This window comes from Rhinolophus sinicus, chromosome 15, assembly GCF_057876585.1.
Source record: "Rhinolophus sinicus isolate RSI-liver-muscle chromosome 15, RSI-T2T, whole genome shotgun sequence".
Lineage (NCBI taxonomy): Eukaryota > Metazoa > Chordata > Mammalia > Chiroptera > Rhinolophidae > Rhinolophus > Rhinolophus sinicus.
This window is the reverse complement of record NC_142515.1, coordinates 25,895,113-25,918,430: the sequence shown is the minus strand read 5'-3', so window position 1 is coordinate 25,918,430 and position 23,318 is coordinate 25,895,113. Positions and strand designations below refer to the sequence as shown.

Sequence of the window (23,318 nt, the reverse complement as noted above, 5' to 3'; positions counted from 1 at the left end):
TGGCTTGGAGCCTGACTTCCCAGCTAGTCCCGTCACCTCTGCCAGGTCTGCAAGGCCCGACCTCCAGCCTCGGAGTGACAGTTGAGTTACAAATGCACAAAGAAAAACCACCTGGAAGAGTCTGAAACTCCAGACTCAACCATACCCTCCATGAACCTGACGGGGGTGGGGGCCCCTCAGATTTTGACGCCCCTCAGGCTACACTCTGCTTCCCATCCTGAGATTCAGACAGCAGAGTGAGGCTGGGAATAAAAATCAGTGGGTATCAGGTGGGATTAGATGGAAAACTGAATCAGAACACCTAGCAGAAGAAATTTTTCCAGTCTCATTCAATGTGTTAAATGGTTACTTTCCCCCTCATTTCCTGGAGAAGACCTGAATCTAGGAAAGACAATGTATACTTGAACAATGGTACTTTTTCAACTGGACAATGAAACCACAGGGCTATTAAAAGATTACAAATGAATCTTTCATTTCAGAGCTGACATAAAAGATAAGCATGGGTCTGGGAACAAATGACTAAAGACTAATTGCAAAATACTTCAGTTTGACATAAACTAGGTTAAAAATGAATCCCAAAAGTAAATACCAAATGTGGAAAGTGACAAAGTTCAACTTGTTTTGAAACAGGCAATAAATGAACTGTAGGGCTCTAACAGATATATATTTTAAAAAGTGACTCACCATGCAATGAATTTGCAATATATTAATATGGTGCACAACTGAGCATTCTTTGTAACATATGAAGCTCGTTCAGACACCTATGTCCACCGTGGTCTCGGAGGCGCAAGTAATCATGAGAGGCAGAATACACTTGTGTGAGCTAGGCAGCAACTGACTCCTCAGCTCCCCTCCTTCGGATAACCATGGTGGTGGCAATAATCTGTAATCAGAGACCAAGGGCCTCTTAGAAAAAGAACGGCAGGGTCTGGCCCAAGGCCCAAATCAACACTTGTGGCCCTGGCCTGCTTCCCTGCACAGACATGCCACTGGACAGCAGCCAAAATCTGTGGATCCTCAAGTGGGAGGCCCAGTCCAAACTGCCGTGTGGGCCCCCCACCCGGAAGGGCCTAGCCTCAGCCAGGCATGCCTGAGAGAACTGAACATACGTTGGTGTCCAAATCTGTGTCCTGGAAGGTCGAGAAAGGAACTGGGCCCTTTCCCCACACCAATTCTCAGATACGACCTAGAAAAAATTCCTACTAGATCTAGAAATAACTCTTTTTAAGATTTAAAGATCCCTGAATTCTGGCTGTCACTGATAACGGGGTGACCTTGGCAAGCCCGTTTTCCCCGGCCTCAGTTTGCTCATCATCAAAATGGTGAAAATAACCCTCAGGGGTTAAAGGAGATTGAGTATGCAAAAGCATCCATCCCAGTACATTATTTCATGAATGAATGCTGTAAGGGAAAGGCTGTTTAAGCACCAGGGACGATAGAATCACTGTCATTTTCATCTTCATCACTATCATGAAACTCCCTCAAAAGGGCCCTTCACTCTAGGGAGAAGAGGGTAAAAGGAAATGGAGTTATTTGTGGACTTTTAAATCGTAGCTGCCATCGAGGCACCTCGCTCCAAATCACGTGCAGAGCAGCACTTTCAGACCGGTGAATTCCTTAAGCCTCATGACACCCCATGAGAAGGCACTACCGCTACACCCATTTTACAGATGAAAAAGCCAAGCCCAGATAGGTTAAGCAAATTGCTCAAAATCACACAGATAGTAGGTGATAAGGCTGAGATATGAACTCAGGTAGTCTGACCTCAGCGCCCACGCTCTCTACCACTGTTATTTTTGTTCCCGCCAGATGGCTGCCGAGGTCTTCAGTGAAACCTCCCGGAGCCTGTTATCTGCTTCTGCGGGCTTTACAAGGCGCAGGGATGGAAAGCCGGGTCTTCCAAGCCAGCGTCTGTACCTCCGCACTCCACGGCCCCGCGGGGAGTTAGAAAGATTACTCACCACACTGAAGCACAGCGCCGACAGACCTCAAACCGGGATGGGGAAAGCTAAGATGCGCCTACTCCAACCCCTGCCTGGCCTTTCGAAAGGGCTGGCGCAGCACCGGGCTTCTGCCGCGAAGGTGCTCACAAGAACCAGGCGGCGTTTACCGACAGGACGAGAGATTGGGAGGGGTATCCTGGCCGAGGTTACACGGCGACATCCCCAGCACCGGTCGGCCCTCGAGGTTAGACGTGGCGCTTCGCACAACGGCCCCTAGATGGACCTGGGAGTTCGGGTCCCGGCGGCATCCGGGCTCTGACGGTTTGCCCTCCCGCCCGCTCCAAATGCAGCGTGAGTCGGATCACGGACCTGCGTACCTGGCTGCCCGAGGCGGGCCACCTCGGTCACAGCCGTGGTTCCCCAGAGAAAGCGATCCTCAGCCCAGGAACAGCCAATCCTCAGCCGAACCTTGGTGTGAGCTCCCAGGAGAGCCTTCCAAAATCGAACGCGGAGACTCCGTGGGCCAATCAGCGACCGCAGAGGAGCGAGGGGCGTGTTCTGGCCCCGCCCCCTTCCCTCCGCAGGCCTCCAAACCCGAGTGCGAAGATTCCCGGGTCCAATCAGCGGCGGGGCAGAGGTGAGGGGCGTGTCCACCCGGGCCGCTTCCCTTCTCCCCGTCCACCCTCGCGTCAGGCGGGGAGGTGCCCCCTTCATTGACGTCAGTCCCCCGGGAGGGCGCGGTTTTGCTGGCGCGGGAGCGGGGCGGGGCCGCATTCCTGCCCTGGGGTGCGGCGGCAGCTAGCCCTGTATTGTACACGCGATGGGTGCACCTTCCCTTGGGCCCGAGGCCAGTGCGCACCGTGCCGAGTTCTTTGGAGCGTGTGTTCCTCATCAAACAGACCTGCAGCTCCTTAAACTCGCCTCCCAGACCGTTTATGTTCTGGCTCCAGCTTTGAGGGAGAGGGAGGGACAGTCAGTGCGGTGGTCAGACCTTGGGCTTCAAGACCAGCATGTTGTGGGTTCGAATGTTGGATCAGGGTTGCAGCCTTGGGCCTGTTACCTAAATGAGACAGGATTAAAAGAGGTTTCATTCATTCATTCGACAATGGTCCATTAGGGACCCACCTTGTCCGAGTTTCTTGACTAGAAGTTAACAGGAGACGCCTATAAGTCCTTCCCCTGGGGGATATTTACAGCCTAGTAAGGGAGGCAGACATTAAAAGGCCTGAAACATTTAGCTCTTATTACAATTGTGATAAACATGGCTTAAATTAAGAGAGTAAAATGGAGGAACCTAAACTCCCTCTGGGAGGTCCTGGCAGACAGAAGTAACATTTAAGCTGAGGTACGAGGGAGTTGAAGTCTCCACATGAAGAGGAGTGGTGGGAAAGAGCGTTTAAGGAAGAGAGACTGGCGTGTGCTAAGACCAGGAGGTAGCTTGACTCAGGAGGACTTAAAATGAGGCCTGGAGTAGGGCTAGCAAGGGAGCGAGAGCAGTGGGGAAGCAGAAGGCAGAGGCAGGCAGTGGAGAAGTTTCCATTACTTCTGAAGATCCTCTGAGGGGAATAGCATTATATGTATTTCTTAAATAGACATTGTCTAGCACTTACTATGTGCCACTAATGCCAGTCAGTACTTTACAAATGTTAGCTCATTTCATCCTCATGACAAATTTGTGTTTTCAGAAGGTCACTTTGGCTAGAGCTTGGAACTTGGAGGGGTCAGGAATGGGCGCAGGGTGTTCAGTATGGCTCTTGCTATTGATAAATGCTTGTTTACTTCCTTGGGAGATGAGGGGCTTTTTTGTGGACGGGTTCACAAATGTTAAGGAAGGGCGCCCAGGAATAGGCAGTTAGGTTTCCCTGACTTATTCTTCACTACAGAGCTAACCATAGTAATTTTGATTTCTCTCCTATAAAAGTTCCGAGGGGGAAAGAGTAAGAGCCAGCACGCGAGGCTTTATGGGTCCCTTTTTGCAGGTGAAAGGGATGTTTGGGAGCTGTTCTTCATCCTTTGGTCTCCAGTTCCTCTTTCTGTCCTGCACAAAAACAACATCAGCAAGTGCTTAGCTGTAATTAAAAGAGTTTGAAAGGTAGTTCCTTTTTGCTTTTCTTGAAGCCCTGGGGAAATACTAAAAAGAACAAAAATCAGCAGTGTTCATCTCCAATAGACAGTATTGCTTGCAAAGCCTTTCAGTCAACTGCTTGGTTAAGGAGGGTACTGTGCAGACTCCTAAACCTGGAGGCGGGGCTTCTGAACCAGGGACTCCCTCTACCCCATTCTAAGCAACAAGTAGGCCAAACTCTTGACATGTCAGTGCTTGGAGAGCCTAGGTATTCTGACGCCATGATTCAGATGAGCATACCAGGGTAGGAGTCGGGAACTTGTGGGTTCTGGGTCATATGTGACTAAGTCTGGGTGGAGAATATCTGGTGTCTCCAAACATTTTTGCAGGCATGTGACCATGTGTTTACCACACAATGGAACCATTTCTGTTATAGCTTTATGACTCAGTATTTCTGATGTTAAAATGGGTCAATTCCACAGTTGTGTGGGCCATGCGGTAGTGGGGGATCTGGGATCCACCCTCCCCTACAACAGGGAGAGAAGGTAAACTCTGGGGAATGGAGCCCTGAAGTAATTCAGGCCAAGACTTGGTTTTACCAGAAATTAGGTTAAGGTGAGGCGAGTGAGAAAAACTCATTGGGTGCAATATGTAAGGGAGGAGAACCAAAAACCTCAGTAGTAATCAAGATAAATTTTAATGTAATATTTTTTAAAATAAAAACTAATGCAAAACATCCATAGTGAACAAAAGATCAATATTTAAAATAAAGAGGCTGTTTGTTTTATGACCCTGCATCATTTTGCAACAGGAACAGTCACTTGCAATCAGCCCACGGTTCCCAGGCAGGTAGTCATTGCGTCCCCTATCAGTTGGCTTTGGATTGACAATAGTGTGGGAACAGACTGGGCAACACAAGACTTTATATATGGTCATGATTTTTATTCTCTTTTTAGTTCAGAATATGAAGGATATTTTGATAAGTGCATATAGGGGTGCACATATTTCCTTTTGCCCCAGGCTCCAATATGGCTCAGCAAGGTACTGGTTTTTAGAGGAGTCAACTCTAGGAAAGGGGTTCTATCTATCCAACCTGAGGCAAATGACTTAACCTCTCTGCCTCTGTATTTTCTCATCTACAAAATGGGAATAATCTCCCTCACCTCTCTATTACTGTGAGAATGAAATGAGGTGCTAGAGGCACAGCACTTGATATACAGACGCCGAGCCAGCATTCCACTCTTTCCCTCTCTATCCTGCAGTTGTTCAAATTACAAATGGTCACCCAGTGGGGCTGAGACTTGTTCATGGGTTTGTTGTTGCTATTTGTCTTGTTCTGGGGAAAGCAGAGGAAACTCACACTCTGCTGACAAGCAACAAGTGTGACTTTTGAGTCAGTTCTGTTTTTCTTGATAAATGACCCTGGTCGTTCTAAGCTTTATAAAAATGTGCTCTTCTGCTTAGGATATCACATAACAGCCCTCTTCTCTGAACTTAGAACCAGAACAGGCCAAAAATAGCAAGGTCCTACAGGCAATTGGTACATTATAGAAACACTAAAACAAACAAACAAATAAAAATACCATTCATGTAGATTAGAATTAAAGGCCAGTGTTATTTTAGTCTCCTCAGGCTGCCATAACAAAGTACCACAGTCTGGGTGGCTTAACAGCAGCAATTTACTTTCTCACAGTTCTGGAGGCTGGGCAGTCCAAGATCAAGGTGCCAGCCGGTTTGGTTTCTGGTGAGAGCTCTCTTCCTGGCTTGCAGATAGCTGTGTCCTCAGATAGCGGAGAAAGAGCAAGCTCTCTGGTGTCCCTTCTTATCAGGACGTGATTCCTATGGAATCAAGGCTCCACTCTTATGGACACTCTCATTTACCTTAATTACTTCCTGACTCCACAAACAGACACATTGGAGGTTACAGCTTCAACATATGAATTTTGGGGAGACAGTTCAGTCCATAGAAGTATGAAGTCATGGTTTTTAATATAGAGATAACTAGATCTAGAAGTAAATCTAGCTATAAATGTATGTGTATGTAATATATGGGTATATGTATGTGTATACATGTGTATGAATACACATGAACACACACAAACATACACATTCCCCAGCTGTGTCTGCTGAGAGAGCCTAGAAGTAATAATGCTCCCAATAGAAATAAGCACATTTAACACCCAGATATTGATTTCTCAATACCATTCTCCACAAAAGGATCCATGGCTCCTTGGAGAAATGATTGATTCTACCACTGGGGCTGAGAAAGTTCAAGATGATCCTCGAACATCTTGTGCCAGACAATGAGGAAGTACTCAAAGAATGATGCAGATGGCAAAAGAACTAGAAATCAGTTTATAAGGGTTCCCATTAACTACTGCAGAGTATCGAAATAAAATATAACAGTAAAAGACTATAACCCAATTAGTAAAATAATACATAAGTCCATAGTAATAGAAATGAATAAATAAGTAAACAGAGGAGATGAGAAAGGCTTTCTTTATAGTAGAATGCCAACTAATAAATGTAGAAGTAACGAGGCAGTTAGAAAATCATTACAGACCACTAAAACAGCTTTGTGGCCAATTACAAAAACAAGAACTGTGGTAGTTTTGCATATTTTCTCTGTTTGTTATGTATATATGGCATTTTTGCACATACTAACCCTTTTTTCTTTTTCTCTCTCTTCCCATTTTTGTCTTATATGTAAGTTTACATGTAAGTTCTTGGAAGTTAATGCTACAATTTAGTCATTAGGTAACAGTATATTCCACAGGAATATGAGAAAATCTGAGATGTACTTAGTATAGAGTGTTGAGACTGTATCTCCTCATTTTCGAGAGGGTGAGAACTTTTTCACTTATAAGAATGATAGCTGTATCTCATTAGGTGGAAATATGGACTTGTTTTATTGTTGTATGAAAGTCCAAATGTATATAGAAGGTTGCGTATGGATACTGAGTCTCCAAAGGGGTGGACTGTGCCAGTTATCGCTTTGATACTGAAGCACAGTCCTGTAGATTTCTTTTCCACTTGGCGCAATGCTCAGCTTTGTCAGTAGATGGAGCCGGTACGACGCTATATGAGGAAGTTCCCCTTGGTTCTGGCGTGTTCCTCCCACCAGACTCCTTGAACTTGGGAAGCACCTCCAGTGCCCCCTCCTGGAGCACATGTGGCTTCCCAGGCACTAGGCTCCCGCAGTGTTGGCGGCTTCTTCAGCACCTGAGTCCTACAGCACATGGCGGCCAGCAAAGCACAGTGGCTAGCAGCTTCCCTTGCACTCCCTTGGGTGGCTTTACAATAAGCTATGAGGTGCATGCAGTAGCTCCTTGAAAACAATTTCCCCCAGCACCCAGATGGCTGATTTCCAGCAAGTTCTACCAGCACAGCGCCTCAGCGACTTCTTTGCCATCCAGTGAGCCACAGCCACATCCTCTAAGGAGGTCTGAATCCTGGCCCTAGTGGGCGGGGCTGGGAAGAGAAGGGCTCTTCTTGGGGGTCTATCTCAGCCCGAGGGGTAGTGGCTGCTCCTTATGTCTTCTTTTCCTGTATTCTTTAGAGTCCTCTTTAACTTCTTACACCCAAACTCTTGCACGGTAACCCCTGTTATAGTAAATAATTTCTTATATTGAAGTTTCCCTGTTCAAATTCCTGTGTGGTTTCTGTCGTCTGATTGCATTCTGACTGATACAGTGGAGAATGGCAAGACTGGTAGGAATGTGAAGAAGGAAGAAGAACCTCAAGTGAGAGCGGGTTTTTGTCTTCCAACCAAGGATGCATTGAGAACCAGTGAACCGGGTGTCAAAGCTCTTTTAGAAAACAATGTTGATAATAAGCTAACACACATTGAACTCTAAGCACTTTACATCTCATTTAATCCAACAATAGTCCTCGGAGATAGTACTATTGCAATTAATCTTGTTATACCAGTGAAGAAGCTGAGGTTAAGAAACTGGCAGGATGTCATATGTATTCCAGTTATAACTGCTGCATAACAATCCAGCCCACAGCTCAGCAGCATAAAACAACCATTTTATTATGTCCACAAATTCGGTGGGTCAGAATTTTAAATGTACTTGGGGTTTGGGTTTTATTCAGAAACAGTGAGGCAATAGATCAGGAGACAACCACTATTGAAAAAATACTTTTGTTACTCACAGTTCCCCAGAGGAGGAGCCATGCCGTGCTGTGCAGGACCACATGGCGGAATCACCAGCGTCAGTCAGGAGGCAGAAGGAGCAAGAGAAAGCACGGGCATGAGAGTTTATTGTAGTTTTTGTGGGAAGGAACAAGCCAGGCAAAGTAAGCAGGCTAGGCAGATTTAGGATGGCTAGGTTGGGTAATTCCAGCAGATCTCTGGGGCACAGAGACTGTCTCTAGTTGCCTGGTACCTGGCCCTGGGATGATTAAGGCAGAGGAATATTGCCGCCTGGAGTGTAAAAGCCATCGGAATTTAGAAGAGGGGTTGCAGAGTATGGGCTCAAGATTTGTTGGTTTGCATGTCAAAAGCGTGCTCACTGGCAAGTTATTTATTACCTCTAGAAATTAGCTATCCCTAGGAGGGGCAGTTCCTCTCTGGATCTGCGAGGTCCCAAAATGTCAAAACATCATAAAATACAGAGAATGAAAAACATGACTGAGACACAGGAATTCAAATCACAGTGGAAGTGGCTTCCCTCTGTTCCACAATGTCAGGACTTCAGCTGGAAGTCTTGAACACTGAGGTTGACTTGACTGCTGGGGATTGGAAACATCTGAAAGCTCATTTCTGATATGCCTGGTACTTAGTCTGGAAAAGCTTGAGGCTAGAACTGCTGGCTGGAGTGCTTCAGTGGTCTCTCAGTGTGACCTGGAGGAAAGGAGCTGCAGAGTAGTCAGACTTCTTCCATGGTGGCTCAGGGCTACAAATGTGAGTTCTAGTGAACAACACAGAAGCTATATTGACTTTTTTGACAGAACTTAGAACTTATACAGGGTTGTTTCTGCCATTCTGTTACTTACAATCAATTTACAACCTGCCCAGATTCAAGGGCAGGGGACACAGACCTGACCTCTGATTGTAAGGGGAGTCAAAGAATTTGCAGCCATTTAAAACAACAAACAAACAAACAAACAAACAAACAAAAAACCTACAGAGTTTAAATAGGATTCAGTCCCCAGCAATTAGGCTCCAAACTCTACTTGCTTCATTACAGTGATGTTATAAAAAACAGAAATCTGTTTAAGTTAGCTCCAGTAAAGAAGTAGGGAGAGGGTTACTGTGAACCAACAGTGAGTTCACAGAAATGAAGTCCAGCTGAACAGCCTGGAGCAAATCATAGGCAGTTATCATCATCCCTTGTCTCTGCATAGCTGCCTATCATGGTTAATTTTATGTGTCGACTTGACTGGGTCACAGCGCACCGAGATATGTGGTTAAACATTAATCTGGGTCTGTCTGTGAAGGTGTTTTTAGATTAGATTAACATCTGAATTGGCAGAATGAGTAAAGCAGATTGCCCCCATGAATGTGGGTGGGCCTTATCCAATCAGTTGAAGACTTGAATAGAATAAAAAAGGCTGATCGTCCCATGAGTGAGAGGAAACCCTTTCTGGTTGTTTGAGCTGGGACATTGTTTTTTTTCCTGCCTTTGGACTCAAACTGAAACATCAGCTCTTCCTAGGCCTTGAGACTGCAGCCTTCATACTAAACAACACCATCAGCTCTCCTGAGTCTTCAGCTTGCTGACTACAGATCTGGGACTTGACACCCTCCTTAACTGCATGAACCAATTTCTTGTAATAAATATATCTAATATATCTATATCTATATATACAGTTTCTCTGGCAAACCCTGACTCTTCCCTGCAGACCATCTTTTTCTGCCTACTTCTGTCCCCTACTTCTTCTACTCTGTCCCTTTCTCTTCTCCACAGACCAACCTCCTCTGCCTACTCAGAAATTCTACTCCCCACAAATTTTCCTAATGCACTGGCTTTGGTTACCCCAGCACTAGCTCTATTCAGGAATGCCATTCAGCCAAATCCCAGGAGAAGGAATCTGATAGGCCCAGCTTGGGTCAGCAGTGGCATAAGGTAGGGGCAGGGCCTTATAGTATAAATATACTATCTAGAGCCACCACTCCCACAGGGGCTGTGGGTGGGAGAGAAGGCTGCCATGGGAAAGGAAGGCCCCCCAAAGCATTTTAACTTCACTGAAGATTCTTGTTGCTTCTCTTGATCCCTGAATGCCATGATGTTGGCATTTTGGCATCTTCTGATGGGTCAGGTGTGGGGACAGAGTCCCAGAGAGCAGTTTCCAGGCCCTCAGCGTCACATGGAAAGGTGCTGGCTCGGGTAGTAGATGGCCATCAGCTGTGACTAGTTGGCCATCAGCTGTTACCGGTTAGCCATTTGCCACTGATATAACTGCCGTGGCCATGTTGGTCGGTTGGTTCGTAGAGAAGCGGATGGCAGGTTGTAGATTGTGTGGCTCCTGCTTCCTGTGTCTCCAACCCAGCCACCAGCAAGAATATAGTGGAATGACTCCCCTATCTATGGCTCCATTGGTGTTCCTTTTTGGCCTCACCCTATCCTGCGTTCTTATGTGGGGGAGCAGGACCAGAGTCCCTGCATGACATCAGGGCAAGGTCCTCTTGGGTCTCTAGTGGCTACTGTGATCTTTGATCTGTTTGGGTCATGGCGGCAGTGTCCTATTCTACCTATCTAGTTTGGGGAAGGGAGTTTTCTCGGCAGCAGAAAGAAAATCTCCATGATTTCACCACCTCTTTAAGAGGCCCCAGTGGTAATGGGAGGTTGGAAAACCAAGTGGTAGTGGAGGGGAGACCACCTTTGCTTTTGCCATATGGTTTGAGGGGCTAATGTCTTGTGAAGAGTCTTATGAAACTGGACTTAAGAGAAAAGTTCACAGTTAAAGCAGATTCAGGGAATCGAAGGCAGGTGTAATGTGTCTAGTGGTCTGAAAATCTAAATTTAGTTCCTACTTAATCTGTCTGAATCATTTTCCTCAACTGTCAAGTGAAGGTAATGAGTTACCTGTCTCACAGGGTTGTTGCAAGGGCTAAAGAGGTGGTGCAGGTTAAACACCCAGCGCAGAGCATCATCTGATGGGGACTCTGGGCTCCAGCTCAGCCCTGGGGGTCCACTTTTCCTGTTTTAAAGCACCAGCTGTGGGTGGGCTGGGCAGTTAGGGGGACAAATCCCCCTTTCTTGCAGCCCCTCACATAGCAGTGAGCAATGGAAACAGCATATGCAGTCGGGCTCTGCAGCTCTTGAGGCCTATAGCAACTACACCCACTCTCGTGGCTTCTTGCCTGGCCCCCTACCTGCTGACCATCTCCACCAAATTGGGACCATGCTTTGTTGCCTCTCAGGGGCAGAACTCTGATGTCTTGTCTCCCCCCATACGAAAGCCAAAGTTCCAGATATACGCAGTGATTAAAAGCCTGGACTTGGAATCAATATTGAATTTCATTCTCCACTAGATATGTGACATTAGGTAAGTCACATAACTTCCCATGTCTCAGTTTTTTCATTTTAAAGTGGAGGTGGTTTTAATAGCCCCTACTTCACACGGCTATTGTGGAAAGTAAATGAAAGTAGTGTGGAAAGTACCTGGCATGGCACTTGGAACATGGTAAGTGCTCTGCAAATGTTGGTTATTAATACTGAGCCACTGCCACTTTTATCCAAGGCTGACTGGCAGACTGGTGGTTGACTCGGGGTGTCTGTCCATCCTCACAGGTGAGGCCCCTCCTTTCCCCCAGGAATGTGGTCCGCTGGGGTCTGCACATCCCTTTCACAGGTCCCAGCAGGAGGAAATCTTGAGCATCTCATGGGAGCCTCTTAATGATGTGGTCTCAAGGGCGCCTACCTTGGTCACCCGTAGTTACTTAGCCTTAAGGACACAGCCTTGCCAGCCAGCGTGCTGGGTGGCTTCACACAAAGATAAGCTTCAGGGGGTGCCTGTGGCTCCTGCTGTGGTCCTGGCCAGCTTTCCCTGGGGGGTGAGGGCTAAGCTTTGCCAGAGTCGAATGCCTTTACCACTTGCCCAGGTCAGCCCATGAACACTTGCTCTGCCTCGGCACAAAGGTGCCCAGAGTCCAGGCTGCCTCATGGCCTCAGCAAAGGCCAGGTACTCCTTGGGGGCTGAATTAACAAGCTCAAGAGCCACCCACCTCCACCCACAGGGGATACCACCCTCCACCCCAGGGGCCCCTGTTCCCACAGCCTGGTGGGAGCCACCTTGGGAACAGGCCTAGAGGTGTGAGTCACTTGGCCCACAAATGAGAGTGCTATAGCAGCCCAGAGACTGAAACAGAAGAAAATTGACTGGATAGTAAGAGATGGTCCTGGGATCTCAGGCTGGGCACATGTTCCTCCTTGTTACAAGTTGCCTTCCCCTCTGGACATGTTGAAACTCATTACATTGGAACTTAAAGTATCCATCAAGAATCACTGCTCCTTGTCCTCTAAACAACCTAGGCCCTGCTTTTGCTCACACTGTTTCCTCTGCATAGAACAAGGCTAATAAGCTAGCCTGCTGTTGTTTCATAAATGCTGGCAGAAGACCCGGGATTTCTAAGCCAGAGACAAAGGATTTACCCCTCTTGGCACAGCAAGCAGAGTGAGTGTCATTGTTACGTCTTTTTCCCTTGTTCTCAAGTTTCATGGGAAAACACAGAGGGGCCCAGCTGGATGTTACATATGCAAGGCGTTTGCGTAGCTGAGGAACATCCAGCTTGGGAAATGCACCATTGTCCCTTTCTACCAAAACCACTTTTATAGTAAGCAACTAGCAAGCCTGCTCTTTCTCTGGGAGAAGATGTTCCCTCATCCCTCAAAGTTGTTGGCTGCAAACACAAGACTCAGAAACCACTGGGGAAAGAGCAGCCATGGCCTTGCGTTTTGGGCATACCCAGTGATAACATCCAGGGATGCTCAGAACCCATGGTGGACCGCCTTCCCAACAAAGCCCATCCCCCATCTGTGCTTGTCAAAATTCTATCCATCCTCAAATGACACTTTGTTTTTGCAGCTTCCCCCAGCTCTGCCATCACACATACTCTCTCCTTCCCTTTCGGGTTCTCCTTATAATTCTCATCTAGCCCTCTCTTTTGTGTCTACAACTGTCCCTCCCCTACCAGCGAAGTGCAAACACTTTGAGGCTAGGAGTTAGTCCTCTTCCTGCATTCCAAACCCAGTTTGTTTGCATCCAGGAGTTGCTTAGACCATATTTGTTGAGTTGGAGCAATCAAGATCTTTGTGCATGGTTATGCTTTGGCAGAGAGTCTTCTGGACCGCCTCTTGGAATGTCTTCAGGATTCCAAAGGCTAAAAATATCTCCCCAAAGCCACTGTATTGACTTCCTGTAAGGAACAGGACTTGGCTGGTGAGGCTGAAGGTTTGTGCCCACCAGGTGGCGCTCCACCCTTAAATCTCCAGGTGCCTTTTTTAGAAGGAAGGATTCTCCTCCCTGCCTCTAAATGTTTATTCCTGTTAGGTTCCCCACTCACAGTAGTAGTTTGTGTGGCTTAACCCCCTGTCATCAGTCCAGCACCCAGATTAAGCCTGCAGCTGCCTGTCTTAGCCCCAACCCTTCACAAGACTGGCACTCCACGGGTTGCTAAGCGATGCTGAAGGAAAAGCCCCGAAATTGGGGTCATAAGACCTAGGTTTGAGTCCCCACACTGACACTTACTGGTTGTTTCTTTGGGCAAGTCACATAACCTTGCTGGGTCCCTGTAAGAGCAGCTGAGAATAAAATATAGGAAAGTATGTAAAAGCACTTTGAACGTGGACCTCAAGTCAGCCACACCGAGGCTCCTGTTTAAACTGTCACCCATCAGCCCTGTGAACATGGTCAACTTCCTTAACCCTCCAAACCCTGGTTTCTCCATCAGTGAATCAATACCTGCTAACAGCAGTTATTTTATAGACTGGGTGAAAGGATTAGGTAGAACAATGAATACAAAGGGCTTAGCATGGTGCCTACTGTATAGCAAGCATTCAGTTAATAATGATCACATATATTTTTTGTATCCTTAATCCCTAAAACAGAGCCTAGCACTTAATAGGTGCTTAAGAGCCATTTGCTAAATGGAAGGATTTCACAGATGAGGAAACTGAGGCAGAAAGAGGTTCCAGCACTAGGGAGTGATGAAGCAGTGATGCATAGCTAGGCAGTCTGCCTCCAGGGCCTGCAACCAAAGTGTCTATACCATGCTGTCTTACACAGATATGAGTGTTATAATCACCATCTGTTTATATAAAATATGCATCCAGAGATTGCTAGGGTAGGGGCTATGTGGGCAGTGAGAGGCATGAGCCCCCTGAGAAGCCACATAGTTTTTCTCCTCCAAGGGGAGCCAGGCTGCTGGAAGAGGGACCTGCTCAGCCAGGCCAGGGGTCCTGGACTACTCATCTTGTGACCAGGAGATGACGGACTAGTTCTGCAGGACAGGATTAGCTGGGGCTCTGATGCATGCACAGTCCTCAAGGTCAGAGGGCCCTCTCAGGTTCATTGTTGTTTCTACATCCACTCCAGTGACATTTACTGAGTCTCCTGTGTGCCAGGCACAGGCAAAGATGGATAAGGTGTAATAACCAATTGTTCTGAGATAGCAGACTCAGAACTATTGCAGAGGGATGCTTTAAGTGGGAGCCTAGAAGAATCAGCCATCAACAGGCTGGACCAAAGGGAGGATCATTTAAACTGGGCATTGAAAGATAGGTAGGACTGTGCCAGCTAAGTGGAGTCTGGAAATGAAGGGCATTCCAAGCTTATTTGGGAAACAAGGTTTGGTGATGTTGGCATGCTGGGTGGTAGGTAGGATAGGTAAAGAAAGGAAGTGGGAAGTCAGGAAATCGAAGTCAGTTGGGGCCACATTGGGAAGTATGCCGATAGAAGAGATAGACCCCTATCCTGTGGTGAGTGGGGGAAGCAGTGTAATAAACAACCAGGTCCGTGTTTTATAAAGATGCCACAGTGCACAGAGGTTGCATCAGAAGGAGAAAGAAAAGAGACCAGCTGCAATGGCCGGCTTCCTGGTCTTAACCCCTCTAGGCTTCATTTTCCTCCTCAGTAAATGAGGAAAATAATTGTATATATCACCTGGCCTGGGTTGTTTTGAGACTCAAATGAGAATACATGTAAAGCACGATAACAGTAATGTGAAGCAGCATTAAGCCTCCATTACTGGCCGTTTTGCCTAGTAATTAAGCACATGGGCTTTACTATCTCAGGCTTGAGTTTGTATCCTGGCTGTGTTGGGCAGCATATTTTTAATCTAAGCAAGACTCAGTGGCAAGGAGGGTTGGAAAAAAAAGTGATGAGACTGGTGGGACTTGGATTTGTGGCGTGTGAGAGGGGCAGTGGGGCCTCTGGTGGTTGATGGTCCCTTTCTTTGACACGGAGAACTCGGATAGCTGAGACAAAGTCTGAGCCCAGTTATGGACAGGATTAAGTTTAAGGTGGGAGCTGCAGGATACGCCGGATGTCCAGGTGAGAATGGATGTCAATTCAAGACCAGCACTGCTCTCCTCCTGCGCTAAGGCGTCAAGGCAAAGCCGGGAGGCCACGGTGGGCACTTAACAGGAGAAAGGAGAAAGAACGGTACTCAGCCAGATACTGGAAGAATGCTCCGGAAGGCAGCTTTCCCTTCCAAGGCTGGACCGGAGCCAGGGAGGCAGGGCGAGCAGGGTGGCCCCAGATGTGGCAAACTTCACTCAAGCCGGATAGAGCGGAAGTCCCGCGGTTGGCTGGAGGGGTGCGGATGCCCTCCGCCCTGCCCTGAGGAGTCAGGAATGTGAGCTAGGAGTCTGGCGCCGACGGGGAAGAGGGGCGCCAGGGTAGTGAGCGAGGCCGAAAGAGAGATGGCAGGAAGCCGGGAGGAGCTAGTGGGGGTGGAGACCGAGGAGGGGAAGGGGAAGGGAAAGGGCGGGTAAGAGGGGTGGAGAGAGGGAGAGAGAAAGGTTGGGGGGAGGAGAGAGGGGAGGAAGGGTGGGGAACAGGGGAGAGGAAGAGCGAAGGACTAGGAAGGAGCGAGGAGGCCGCGGCGGGCGCAGCGGGAACGTTGGCCCGGTCGCCCCTGCGAGCAAGGCGCCGCCATTCCGCTACTCGGGGCGCCGCCGCCGCCGCCACCGCGCCCGGGGGCCATGCTCCCGCCGCCCCCGCGCCAGCCGCCGCCCCAGGCGCGCGCGGCCCGCGGTGCGGTGCGCCTGCAGAGGGCCTTCCTGCGCGGCCCGCTGGGCGTGCTGCGGGTGCTGCAGCTGCTGGCTGGCGCCGCCTTCTGGATTACCATCGCCACCAGCAGGTACCAGGGCCCCGTGCACTTCGCGCTCTTCGTGTCGGTGCTCTTCTGGCTGCTGACCCTGGGCCTCTACTTCCTCACACTGCTGGGCAAGCACGAGCTGGTGCCCGTTCTGGGCTCGCGCTGGCTCGTGGTCAACGTGGCGCACGACCTGCTGGCAGCAGCGCTGTATGGCGCCGCGACAGCCATCATGATCGACCAGACCCAGAGACACAGCTACTGCAACCTCAAGGATTACCAGATGTCCTGCGCCTACCACGCCTTCCTGGCGGCCGCCGTCTGCGGCGGCCTCTGCCTCGGCCTCTACCTGCTCTCAGCGCTCTACGGCTGCTGTCGCCGCTACCAGGGCGAGCAGGAGGTGGCGTGAGGCCACTGCGCCGCGGGGCGGGGGACCCTGCGGAGACCTGTGCCCCAGCCCTTCCTGCCGCCCCGCGACTGTGCTCCCCGGCACCCTCCCTTGCCCTGCATTCCCGCACAGCCCACGCCCAAGCATCCCGACACGCAGTTCCCATCGGACTGCATAGCCACCGCCGAGTCCCGACCGCTGCGCCGGATGCGCTGTCTCCAGGGACCCAGGTCCGGCTACCTCCAAGGGGCGGATGCGCACTCTCAGACTGGCTTCCCGGAGGCCACACCTCGAGGTTCCTCTCGTCTTCCCTGCGGAGAGACGTGGACAGGCGCCGCGTAGATCCGGGGGAGGCTCCCAAATTGGAAGCGGTCTTCTGGCTGCGCCCCTGCCGCCTCCCTTCAGCTCTGCGGTGGGAAGAGCGTCCACTTACCCTGGCCCCTCTTCCAGCTTCGAGTGCTGTAAAAAGCAGACACGCAGCCGCGGGGAGCGGGGGACAAGCCTCCACTGGTCCCGGGATGAACGATGAGTTTGGTTTTAGCTTGGAATTGTGAGGGCATTTTGCGCAGTCCTTCCCGACTCATGCTTTGATGTCTTTGGGTGGGGTCCATCTCCAAAGGCCAAGATGGATGGCAAGGGCCCATGGGCTGTACTCTTGCCTCTGCCTGCTCCGCCTTTGTCCTCACGGTTCATGGAGGCCAGGCCTCAAATCACACTAGTTTCCCAGGCCTTGCCTTCCCAGCCTTCCTCTCACAGCCTTCCGCTCCACTCCCACCTTCCAGTATCTTTTTGCATTAGAGATTACACACGACCACCAAGGAATGTTAGGGTGAGCCCCACTCTTATTACAGATGGAGCCCTAGAGCTTGCTCATAAGAACAGCCAGAATGAGATTTAGAACCCGTCCCAATCCAGCGCTGTTTACATTGAAGCAGTGGGTGTTCCTAGCGATCCTGGCTCAAGAGTTCCCCTCGGAAAAGAGGGTTTCCATGCCAAATGGATTTGTCAAAGGTGCTATCTCGCCTTTTTGGAGAGTCACAAGCATATCAAAGGCTCTGAGAAGTCTCTCTGTAAAAGAAGACAGAGTAATAAGTGTTTACTGCCCTTGGGCCTGGATCAGTTTTTGCCACCTTAAGGTTCCTGGCAGCCATGTGCTGTCCTGGTTCTCATTGCTTCCTAAGGGGCCCAACCCATTGGCTGTGGTCTGTTTGAAGATATGGGGTGCCCTCTCTCTTTCCCAGGGACTTTCTCTAGCAGAGGGAGGGCCCAGCCTTTGAGGGAAAATAGCTGCCCCTGCCAGGCCCTGGGAGGCCTGGGAATTGGTGGCTTTGAACATTCTTTTACATTCTTTGGGAAATGAAGCCAAGGTTATTCAGATGGCTTCCCAAGTCAAAAGGAACATCACCTGCAAGAGATCCTGGCATCGACCTTGACAGCAATTACACTTACTAAGGAGAAGAAAGCTCTCTGGAGCGGGGGTGAACAGCTGGCCCAGCCTCTGTAAGGTAAGACACTGGGATTTTTGGAGAGGTATAGGCTTTTGAATAAAAAACACAGAGCTCCTCCTTTTCTAAAAATTAGAGGGTTTCTTTTCAGAGAGCAACTTGGAGGTGGGACAATAATAACTACAATGTCCAAAGAGTTGTGACAATTCAACCTTTTTGCTAAATCCTTGAAAGGTCTGCTCTTCAAAAAAAAAATCACCCCTCTCTGGAATGGAAACCAGAATAGGTGAGGCCGGAATGTGTCTTTGTGGACATGTTTTCAAGGCTTAGGTGAAGAGGTGTTAGGTTTCTTTGTGGTAGCTATGAAGACCTGGGTGGCAATAAAGGGCACTTATGTAAGTTTTACACTGTCACCATAGCAGTTATCTCACCCTCTCTGCCTGGTTCTGGTCAGAGCGCTTAGATGTATTCATTTCATCCTCTCAACAACCCTATTGAGGTGGGTTCTATTATTCCCATTTTCCGTCTGAGGAAAATGAGTCACAGAGAGGTTGAGTAACTTGCCCGGAGTCTCCCAGCTGGTGAAGGGCGGAGCTAGAATTTTAACCCTGGCAGTTTGGCCGCTTCAGGACCAGGCTATACTGTATATAGTAGAGGGTCAATACATGTTAGATACCGTTAACATGGTTATTTAAAAAATTTTTAAATTGTAAAATATACATAACATAAAATTAACCATTTTTGAGTGTACAGTTCAGTGGCATTAAGTACATACACATTGTTGTGCAACCATCACCACCAGCCATCTCCAGAACTTTTCATCTTGCAAAACTACTCTGTACTGATTAAAATTGTGGTTATCTTTGGTGTTTTCTCTCCTTTGGAAAATCCCAGAACAGTGAGCCCTTCAGTATCTCAGGTTGGCATGTTGCTGCCATATGCCAGGCAGGGTAACTGGTCCCTCACCAGATCCTGGCGGTGGGCTTTGGTGGGAATCTTGGGAGTGCCTCAGAAACCCAGGGACTTTGGTTCTCCTGTTGCAGGTTTCCATGTTGCTGAGGCTGTGGAGATTCCCAGGGCCTGCTTCTTTGGATGGGCAACACCATTCTGACCTGGGCCAGCACAGAGTTTCGGAATGGAGAGAGGGAACGACCTCTGCTCAACAGCTTCCTATCAACACCATCCAATGGAATAGCCAAGATAGGTGAAGATTCATTTTGCCTTAACACAAGAGAAATCCCAATTCTTGTGCTAGGATTTGAGCACAAGATTCCAAATACCTAGAACTGAGCCATGTGCCTCTATACACTAAACAATGGGTTTTGGCTCCAGCTTTTGTTCCTTTTTCTTAAGACCATTAGCTAAGCTGCATCCTCAGCTCAGATCCAGACCCCTGAGGATGTCTTCTTAGCCCCCCAGCCCATGGTGCTCTGTCTGTGGTCGGGTGACCTTGCTCAGGAGCAGATCTCTCCTTGGCCTTCATGGTAACTTACCATCCAGGTGTGCCTGAAACATTCCGGTGCTCACTGACTCTCCTAGATGTGCCTTCCGCTTGGCCTTCAGCTGCTTCTCCAGATGTGAGAAGGACATGTAAGATGGCCCCCACAACCATTCTCTCCTTGCCCTAAAGGCCCTGTGCCGTGGGAATGGCCACCTGACCTGGCCCAGAAGTTTTGGATACTGGAGTCAATCTCATTGGCCTCTCTCTTTGGACTCCAGGATGCAGTCTTGCCTGAGACCACTGTGGGTTGCTCCCAACCCAAAGTCTGGGACCACTTATGGACCCAAGAGAGATTTTTTTCCCAGCGTACTATTATACAAAGGCCAAAAGAGAGGGTGTGAGTGAGAGGGCTGAGGGCTGGTAGGGAGAGGGGACCCATGTGCCTCATTTAATAGTTTAGTGGTGATTACTAACATGCTTTTCTGAATAAAGTTTGGTTTGTCTGATCATGGTGTTCGTGTCTTCTGGCCACTGCAGTAACCTGTTCTAGGTCCCCCCACCTCCCTCCATCTTCTCATTATGCCACACTGCCCTGTTGTCTGCCTCCCCGGCTTCCCTCTTTTCTTCTGGAAGGGAAAGAAAAATGAGTTCACAGATTTCTAGCACATTTAGGGCAGGACACAGGAACCAGAGGGGGTGAAAAAACTGCCTGTGCAGAGGGAATTCCAGAGACTCCTTTCCCAGCTTTCAATGGGCCCTCTGTTTGGGAAGCATCATTGCCTGAGGGGCAGGCGCAGAGTGACCATGCTCATGGAGCCAGAAGGGTTCTGTTCTAGTCCAACCGTGTCATTGTACAGACGGGGAAATGAACCCCATGGTGAAGTGGCAACTTGCCTGATGTCCCAGAGCTGAGTAGAGGTGGAGTGGGGTCTCCTGGAGCCCAGGCTCTGGTTCTTTTCCTGCAGACCACTACCTGTTCTGGTGTTGGCTCCTGGACATGCCCCACCTGGTTTGTCTCCCTGATTTTAGCCACAGCTTGCTAACTAAAGTGCTCTGGAACGGGTAGGAGGGCAGTTAACAGCCTTCTGTGTTGGCTCGTCCCTACTATGCCCTGGGCCTGAAGCCTGCCAGGACATAGGATCCTACTGACAAATCTCAAAACCCGTTTAGAACAACAGCTCCGATGCTATATGTGTTCCACATCCACTCTCTTTCAAAGCACCCTCCCCCACATACAACACAAACACACATAGACACACATGTGCATACACAGGCGTGTGTATGCAAGTGCCCTCTTCATGGTTTGGATTTACAGAGTAGTGGAAAATGCCACCAGCTGCCAAGGGCCCTCCTTTACCGCATTCTCTCTGATTCTATTCATGAATTTCATCCAAAATGAAAAGTGGCCTACCTTTATGCAAAAGCTGGTAAGCCCCTGCTCTACTTCAGCTCAGTGAAGAATTTAGCAATTGAAAATGTGCTGCTTGCATTACCTTATTTGGTCTTGTCAACAGTCTTAGTTTGGCATTGACACCCATTCAACAGGCAAAGTGGAGCCCCAGAGAGAAGGACCTTATCCATGGTCACTCAGGCAGTGACAGGAAGGGCTGGAAGGCAGCCGGTTGCTAAGCCCCTCTGGGCCTCTGGCAGGCTCTAAAGTTTAGGTGGAGTTTGGTTTTCCCACCTGGAGAGCAGGTGTTCAAGAATGGTCTAATCTGACATTTTCCGTTTTATGCTGGGGGCGCTTTGAAATAAGACACTCCTGCTCAAAAACATGACTGAACCCATTTGAGCCTGGAGAATCCGAGAGATTTGCTCATTTATGTCTATTACTTTTCCTGCTTTTCTAAGGAGGGGGTGGGGTGATTGTGGTGAGAAAGAGCTAAACCACTAACATTTTCAGGGAAGAAAGGAGAGAGCAGGAATAAAAGAGAGAAAGGTCTGGTTAGTACTGCTTATTTATATTTTTATCATTTTGTTTGTTACAGTAGTTATATGTAAAATAAATGCCAATATATAGCCATAAAAATGTAATAGCAATATATACCCATTAAATAATCAAACTGTTCAGAAGTGTACAAAGCAAAAAGAGAACACATTCAATCATCCTAATCTAATGCCCTAGAGAGAAACCATTGTTAACTATTAACTCTCCTTCCTTAATATTTATAACTAATCAAATGTACACGGATGCACACACACAGACGTATATACATTCAGATTCTTCTGCAACTTGTTCTTTAAAATTAACAAATATATAATTCTATGTGTTCAATAAATATAATTTAACCCTTTCTAAATGTTCATATGACTAGTCAGGGACTGCAAGAATTTTGTGGTCCTTCTGGAATCTTTCTAACTTTCTCACATTGGTTAACTTTGTTACTTCCTTGACTGCTTCCTATAGAAATCATGCTGAAACCCTTAAGGAGGGGGGTTACAGACGACGCAATAGAGGCTTAGGAGATGAAGTGGCTCACCCCGGTCTGTGCTCTTTCTAGCCCTACACAGCCTAGAGTAGGGAGGAAGGGAGGGAGTACTAGGGCAACTGTATCTGCATTGCAGCCAGTTTTGAGGAGAGGAACGCCAGGGACTAGGGTTAGTGGGGGTACCTGGAAAGAGGTGAGGAGGGCCTGAGCTTCTCTGGGCCCCAAGGGGCTAAGAAAGGGTATGCTGCGGAGGTGTCCAGAATCTAAGGAGAGCACCTGGGCAAAGCCAGCAGGATGATGGCTCCTAATTTGAAAGACCCTTTGCCCTCCCTGTTCCATGACCCTTGCTTTGAACTGGGTGGCTATCTGGGATCTTGCAGGCAGCAAGTCTGCGATGTTCCCTCCTTAGCACTGAGGTGAGGGCATGCTCCCAGAGGCAGTCCCTCTCGCTTCATAGCTGCATCTACCACCCTCTAGTGGGATGCAGGTTCTCCTTGCTGCTATTTCCATGAGTCCTTAAGGGGGCGCTCTGACACACCGGTCGTAAAGCACTTCAGTCAATCTACTACTTGTTCCTCGCACGTAACTGTTCATTGTGGATATTCCTCGTTAGTGAAAGGCTTTCCGTTCTGTGATGATTCAGGGACTCAGGATCCTTCCACTTAGCAGTCCAGCTGTACCCTCTGCATTGAGCTGACATTTGGGAGAAGGGAAGGAGGAATCGATTTCTGACTTTTAATGGCTTGTTCTAGAGTGACATCACTTCCATTCACCTCCTTTGGGGATTCATATGATCCAGTCTATATTCAAGGGGGCTGGCCAGGTATCTGCTGCCCAGATAGACCTCTGAACCATGGAAGGGGGAACAGGACTTTTTGGTGGACAGTTAACTGTCTCTTTCATGGGAGGCCACAAGGTTTTATTGCTGAGGTTTTCATTGCCTTGCTTTGCAAGACTTTTTTTTGCACCCATGTTTGATGAATGGTTGTTTTCATGGCTGCCAAGAGCTGTTGAGTAAAAATGTAACTGCAGGCATTCATTTCCTTGCTGTTTGTCTGACAACTCACTGTCTCACAGCTGGAAAACTCATTACTCATGAGTACTTCTTTCCCAGGTACAAAAACATAGAGATGTATTTACTAAACACTTTTCAGAGCAATGGCAGTGAGCTATTAATCCCAATCTATACTCAAATATTAAGTTTAAATATTAGAGAAAATCCAAATATTAAAGAGAATCTAAAAATATATACCAGTCATATATTTCTTTCATTAATCATTCATTTAAAAAATGGAAACGTAATTCACATAACATAAAATTTCACACAACATAACAAAAC

The 23,318-nt window shown here is 48.3% G+C and overlaps 1 protein-coding gene across 1 annotated transcript; it reads left to right on the top strand.

Annotated features, from left to right (window-relative positions):
* Nucleotides 1-16,017: 16,017 nt before the first annotated feature.
* MARVELD1 (MARVEL domain containing 1) lies at nucleotides 16,018-20,056 on the top strand. Its single transcript, XM_019724696.3, has 2 exons — nucleotides 16,018-18,169; nucleotides 19,153-20,056. The coding sequence occupies exon 1, from the start codon at nucleotides 16,164-16,166 to the stop codon at nucleotides 16,683-16,685; it is 522 nt and encodes a 173-aa protein (XP_019580255.2). The 5' UTR covers nucleotides 16,018-16,163; the 3' UTR covers nucleotides 16,686-18,169; nucleotides 19,153-20,056.
* The last annotated feature ends 3,262 nt before the right edge of the window (nucleotides 20,057-23,318 follow it).

Excerpts from the sequence above, each read along its gene's own strand:
- MARVELD1 (XM_019724696.3), top strand. The coding sequence starts at position 16,164 with ATGCTCCCGCCGCCCCCGCGCCAGCCGCCGCCCCAGGCGCGCGCGGCC.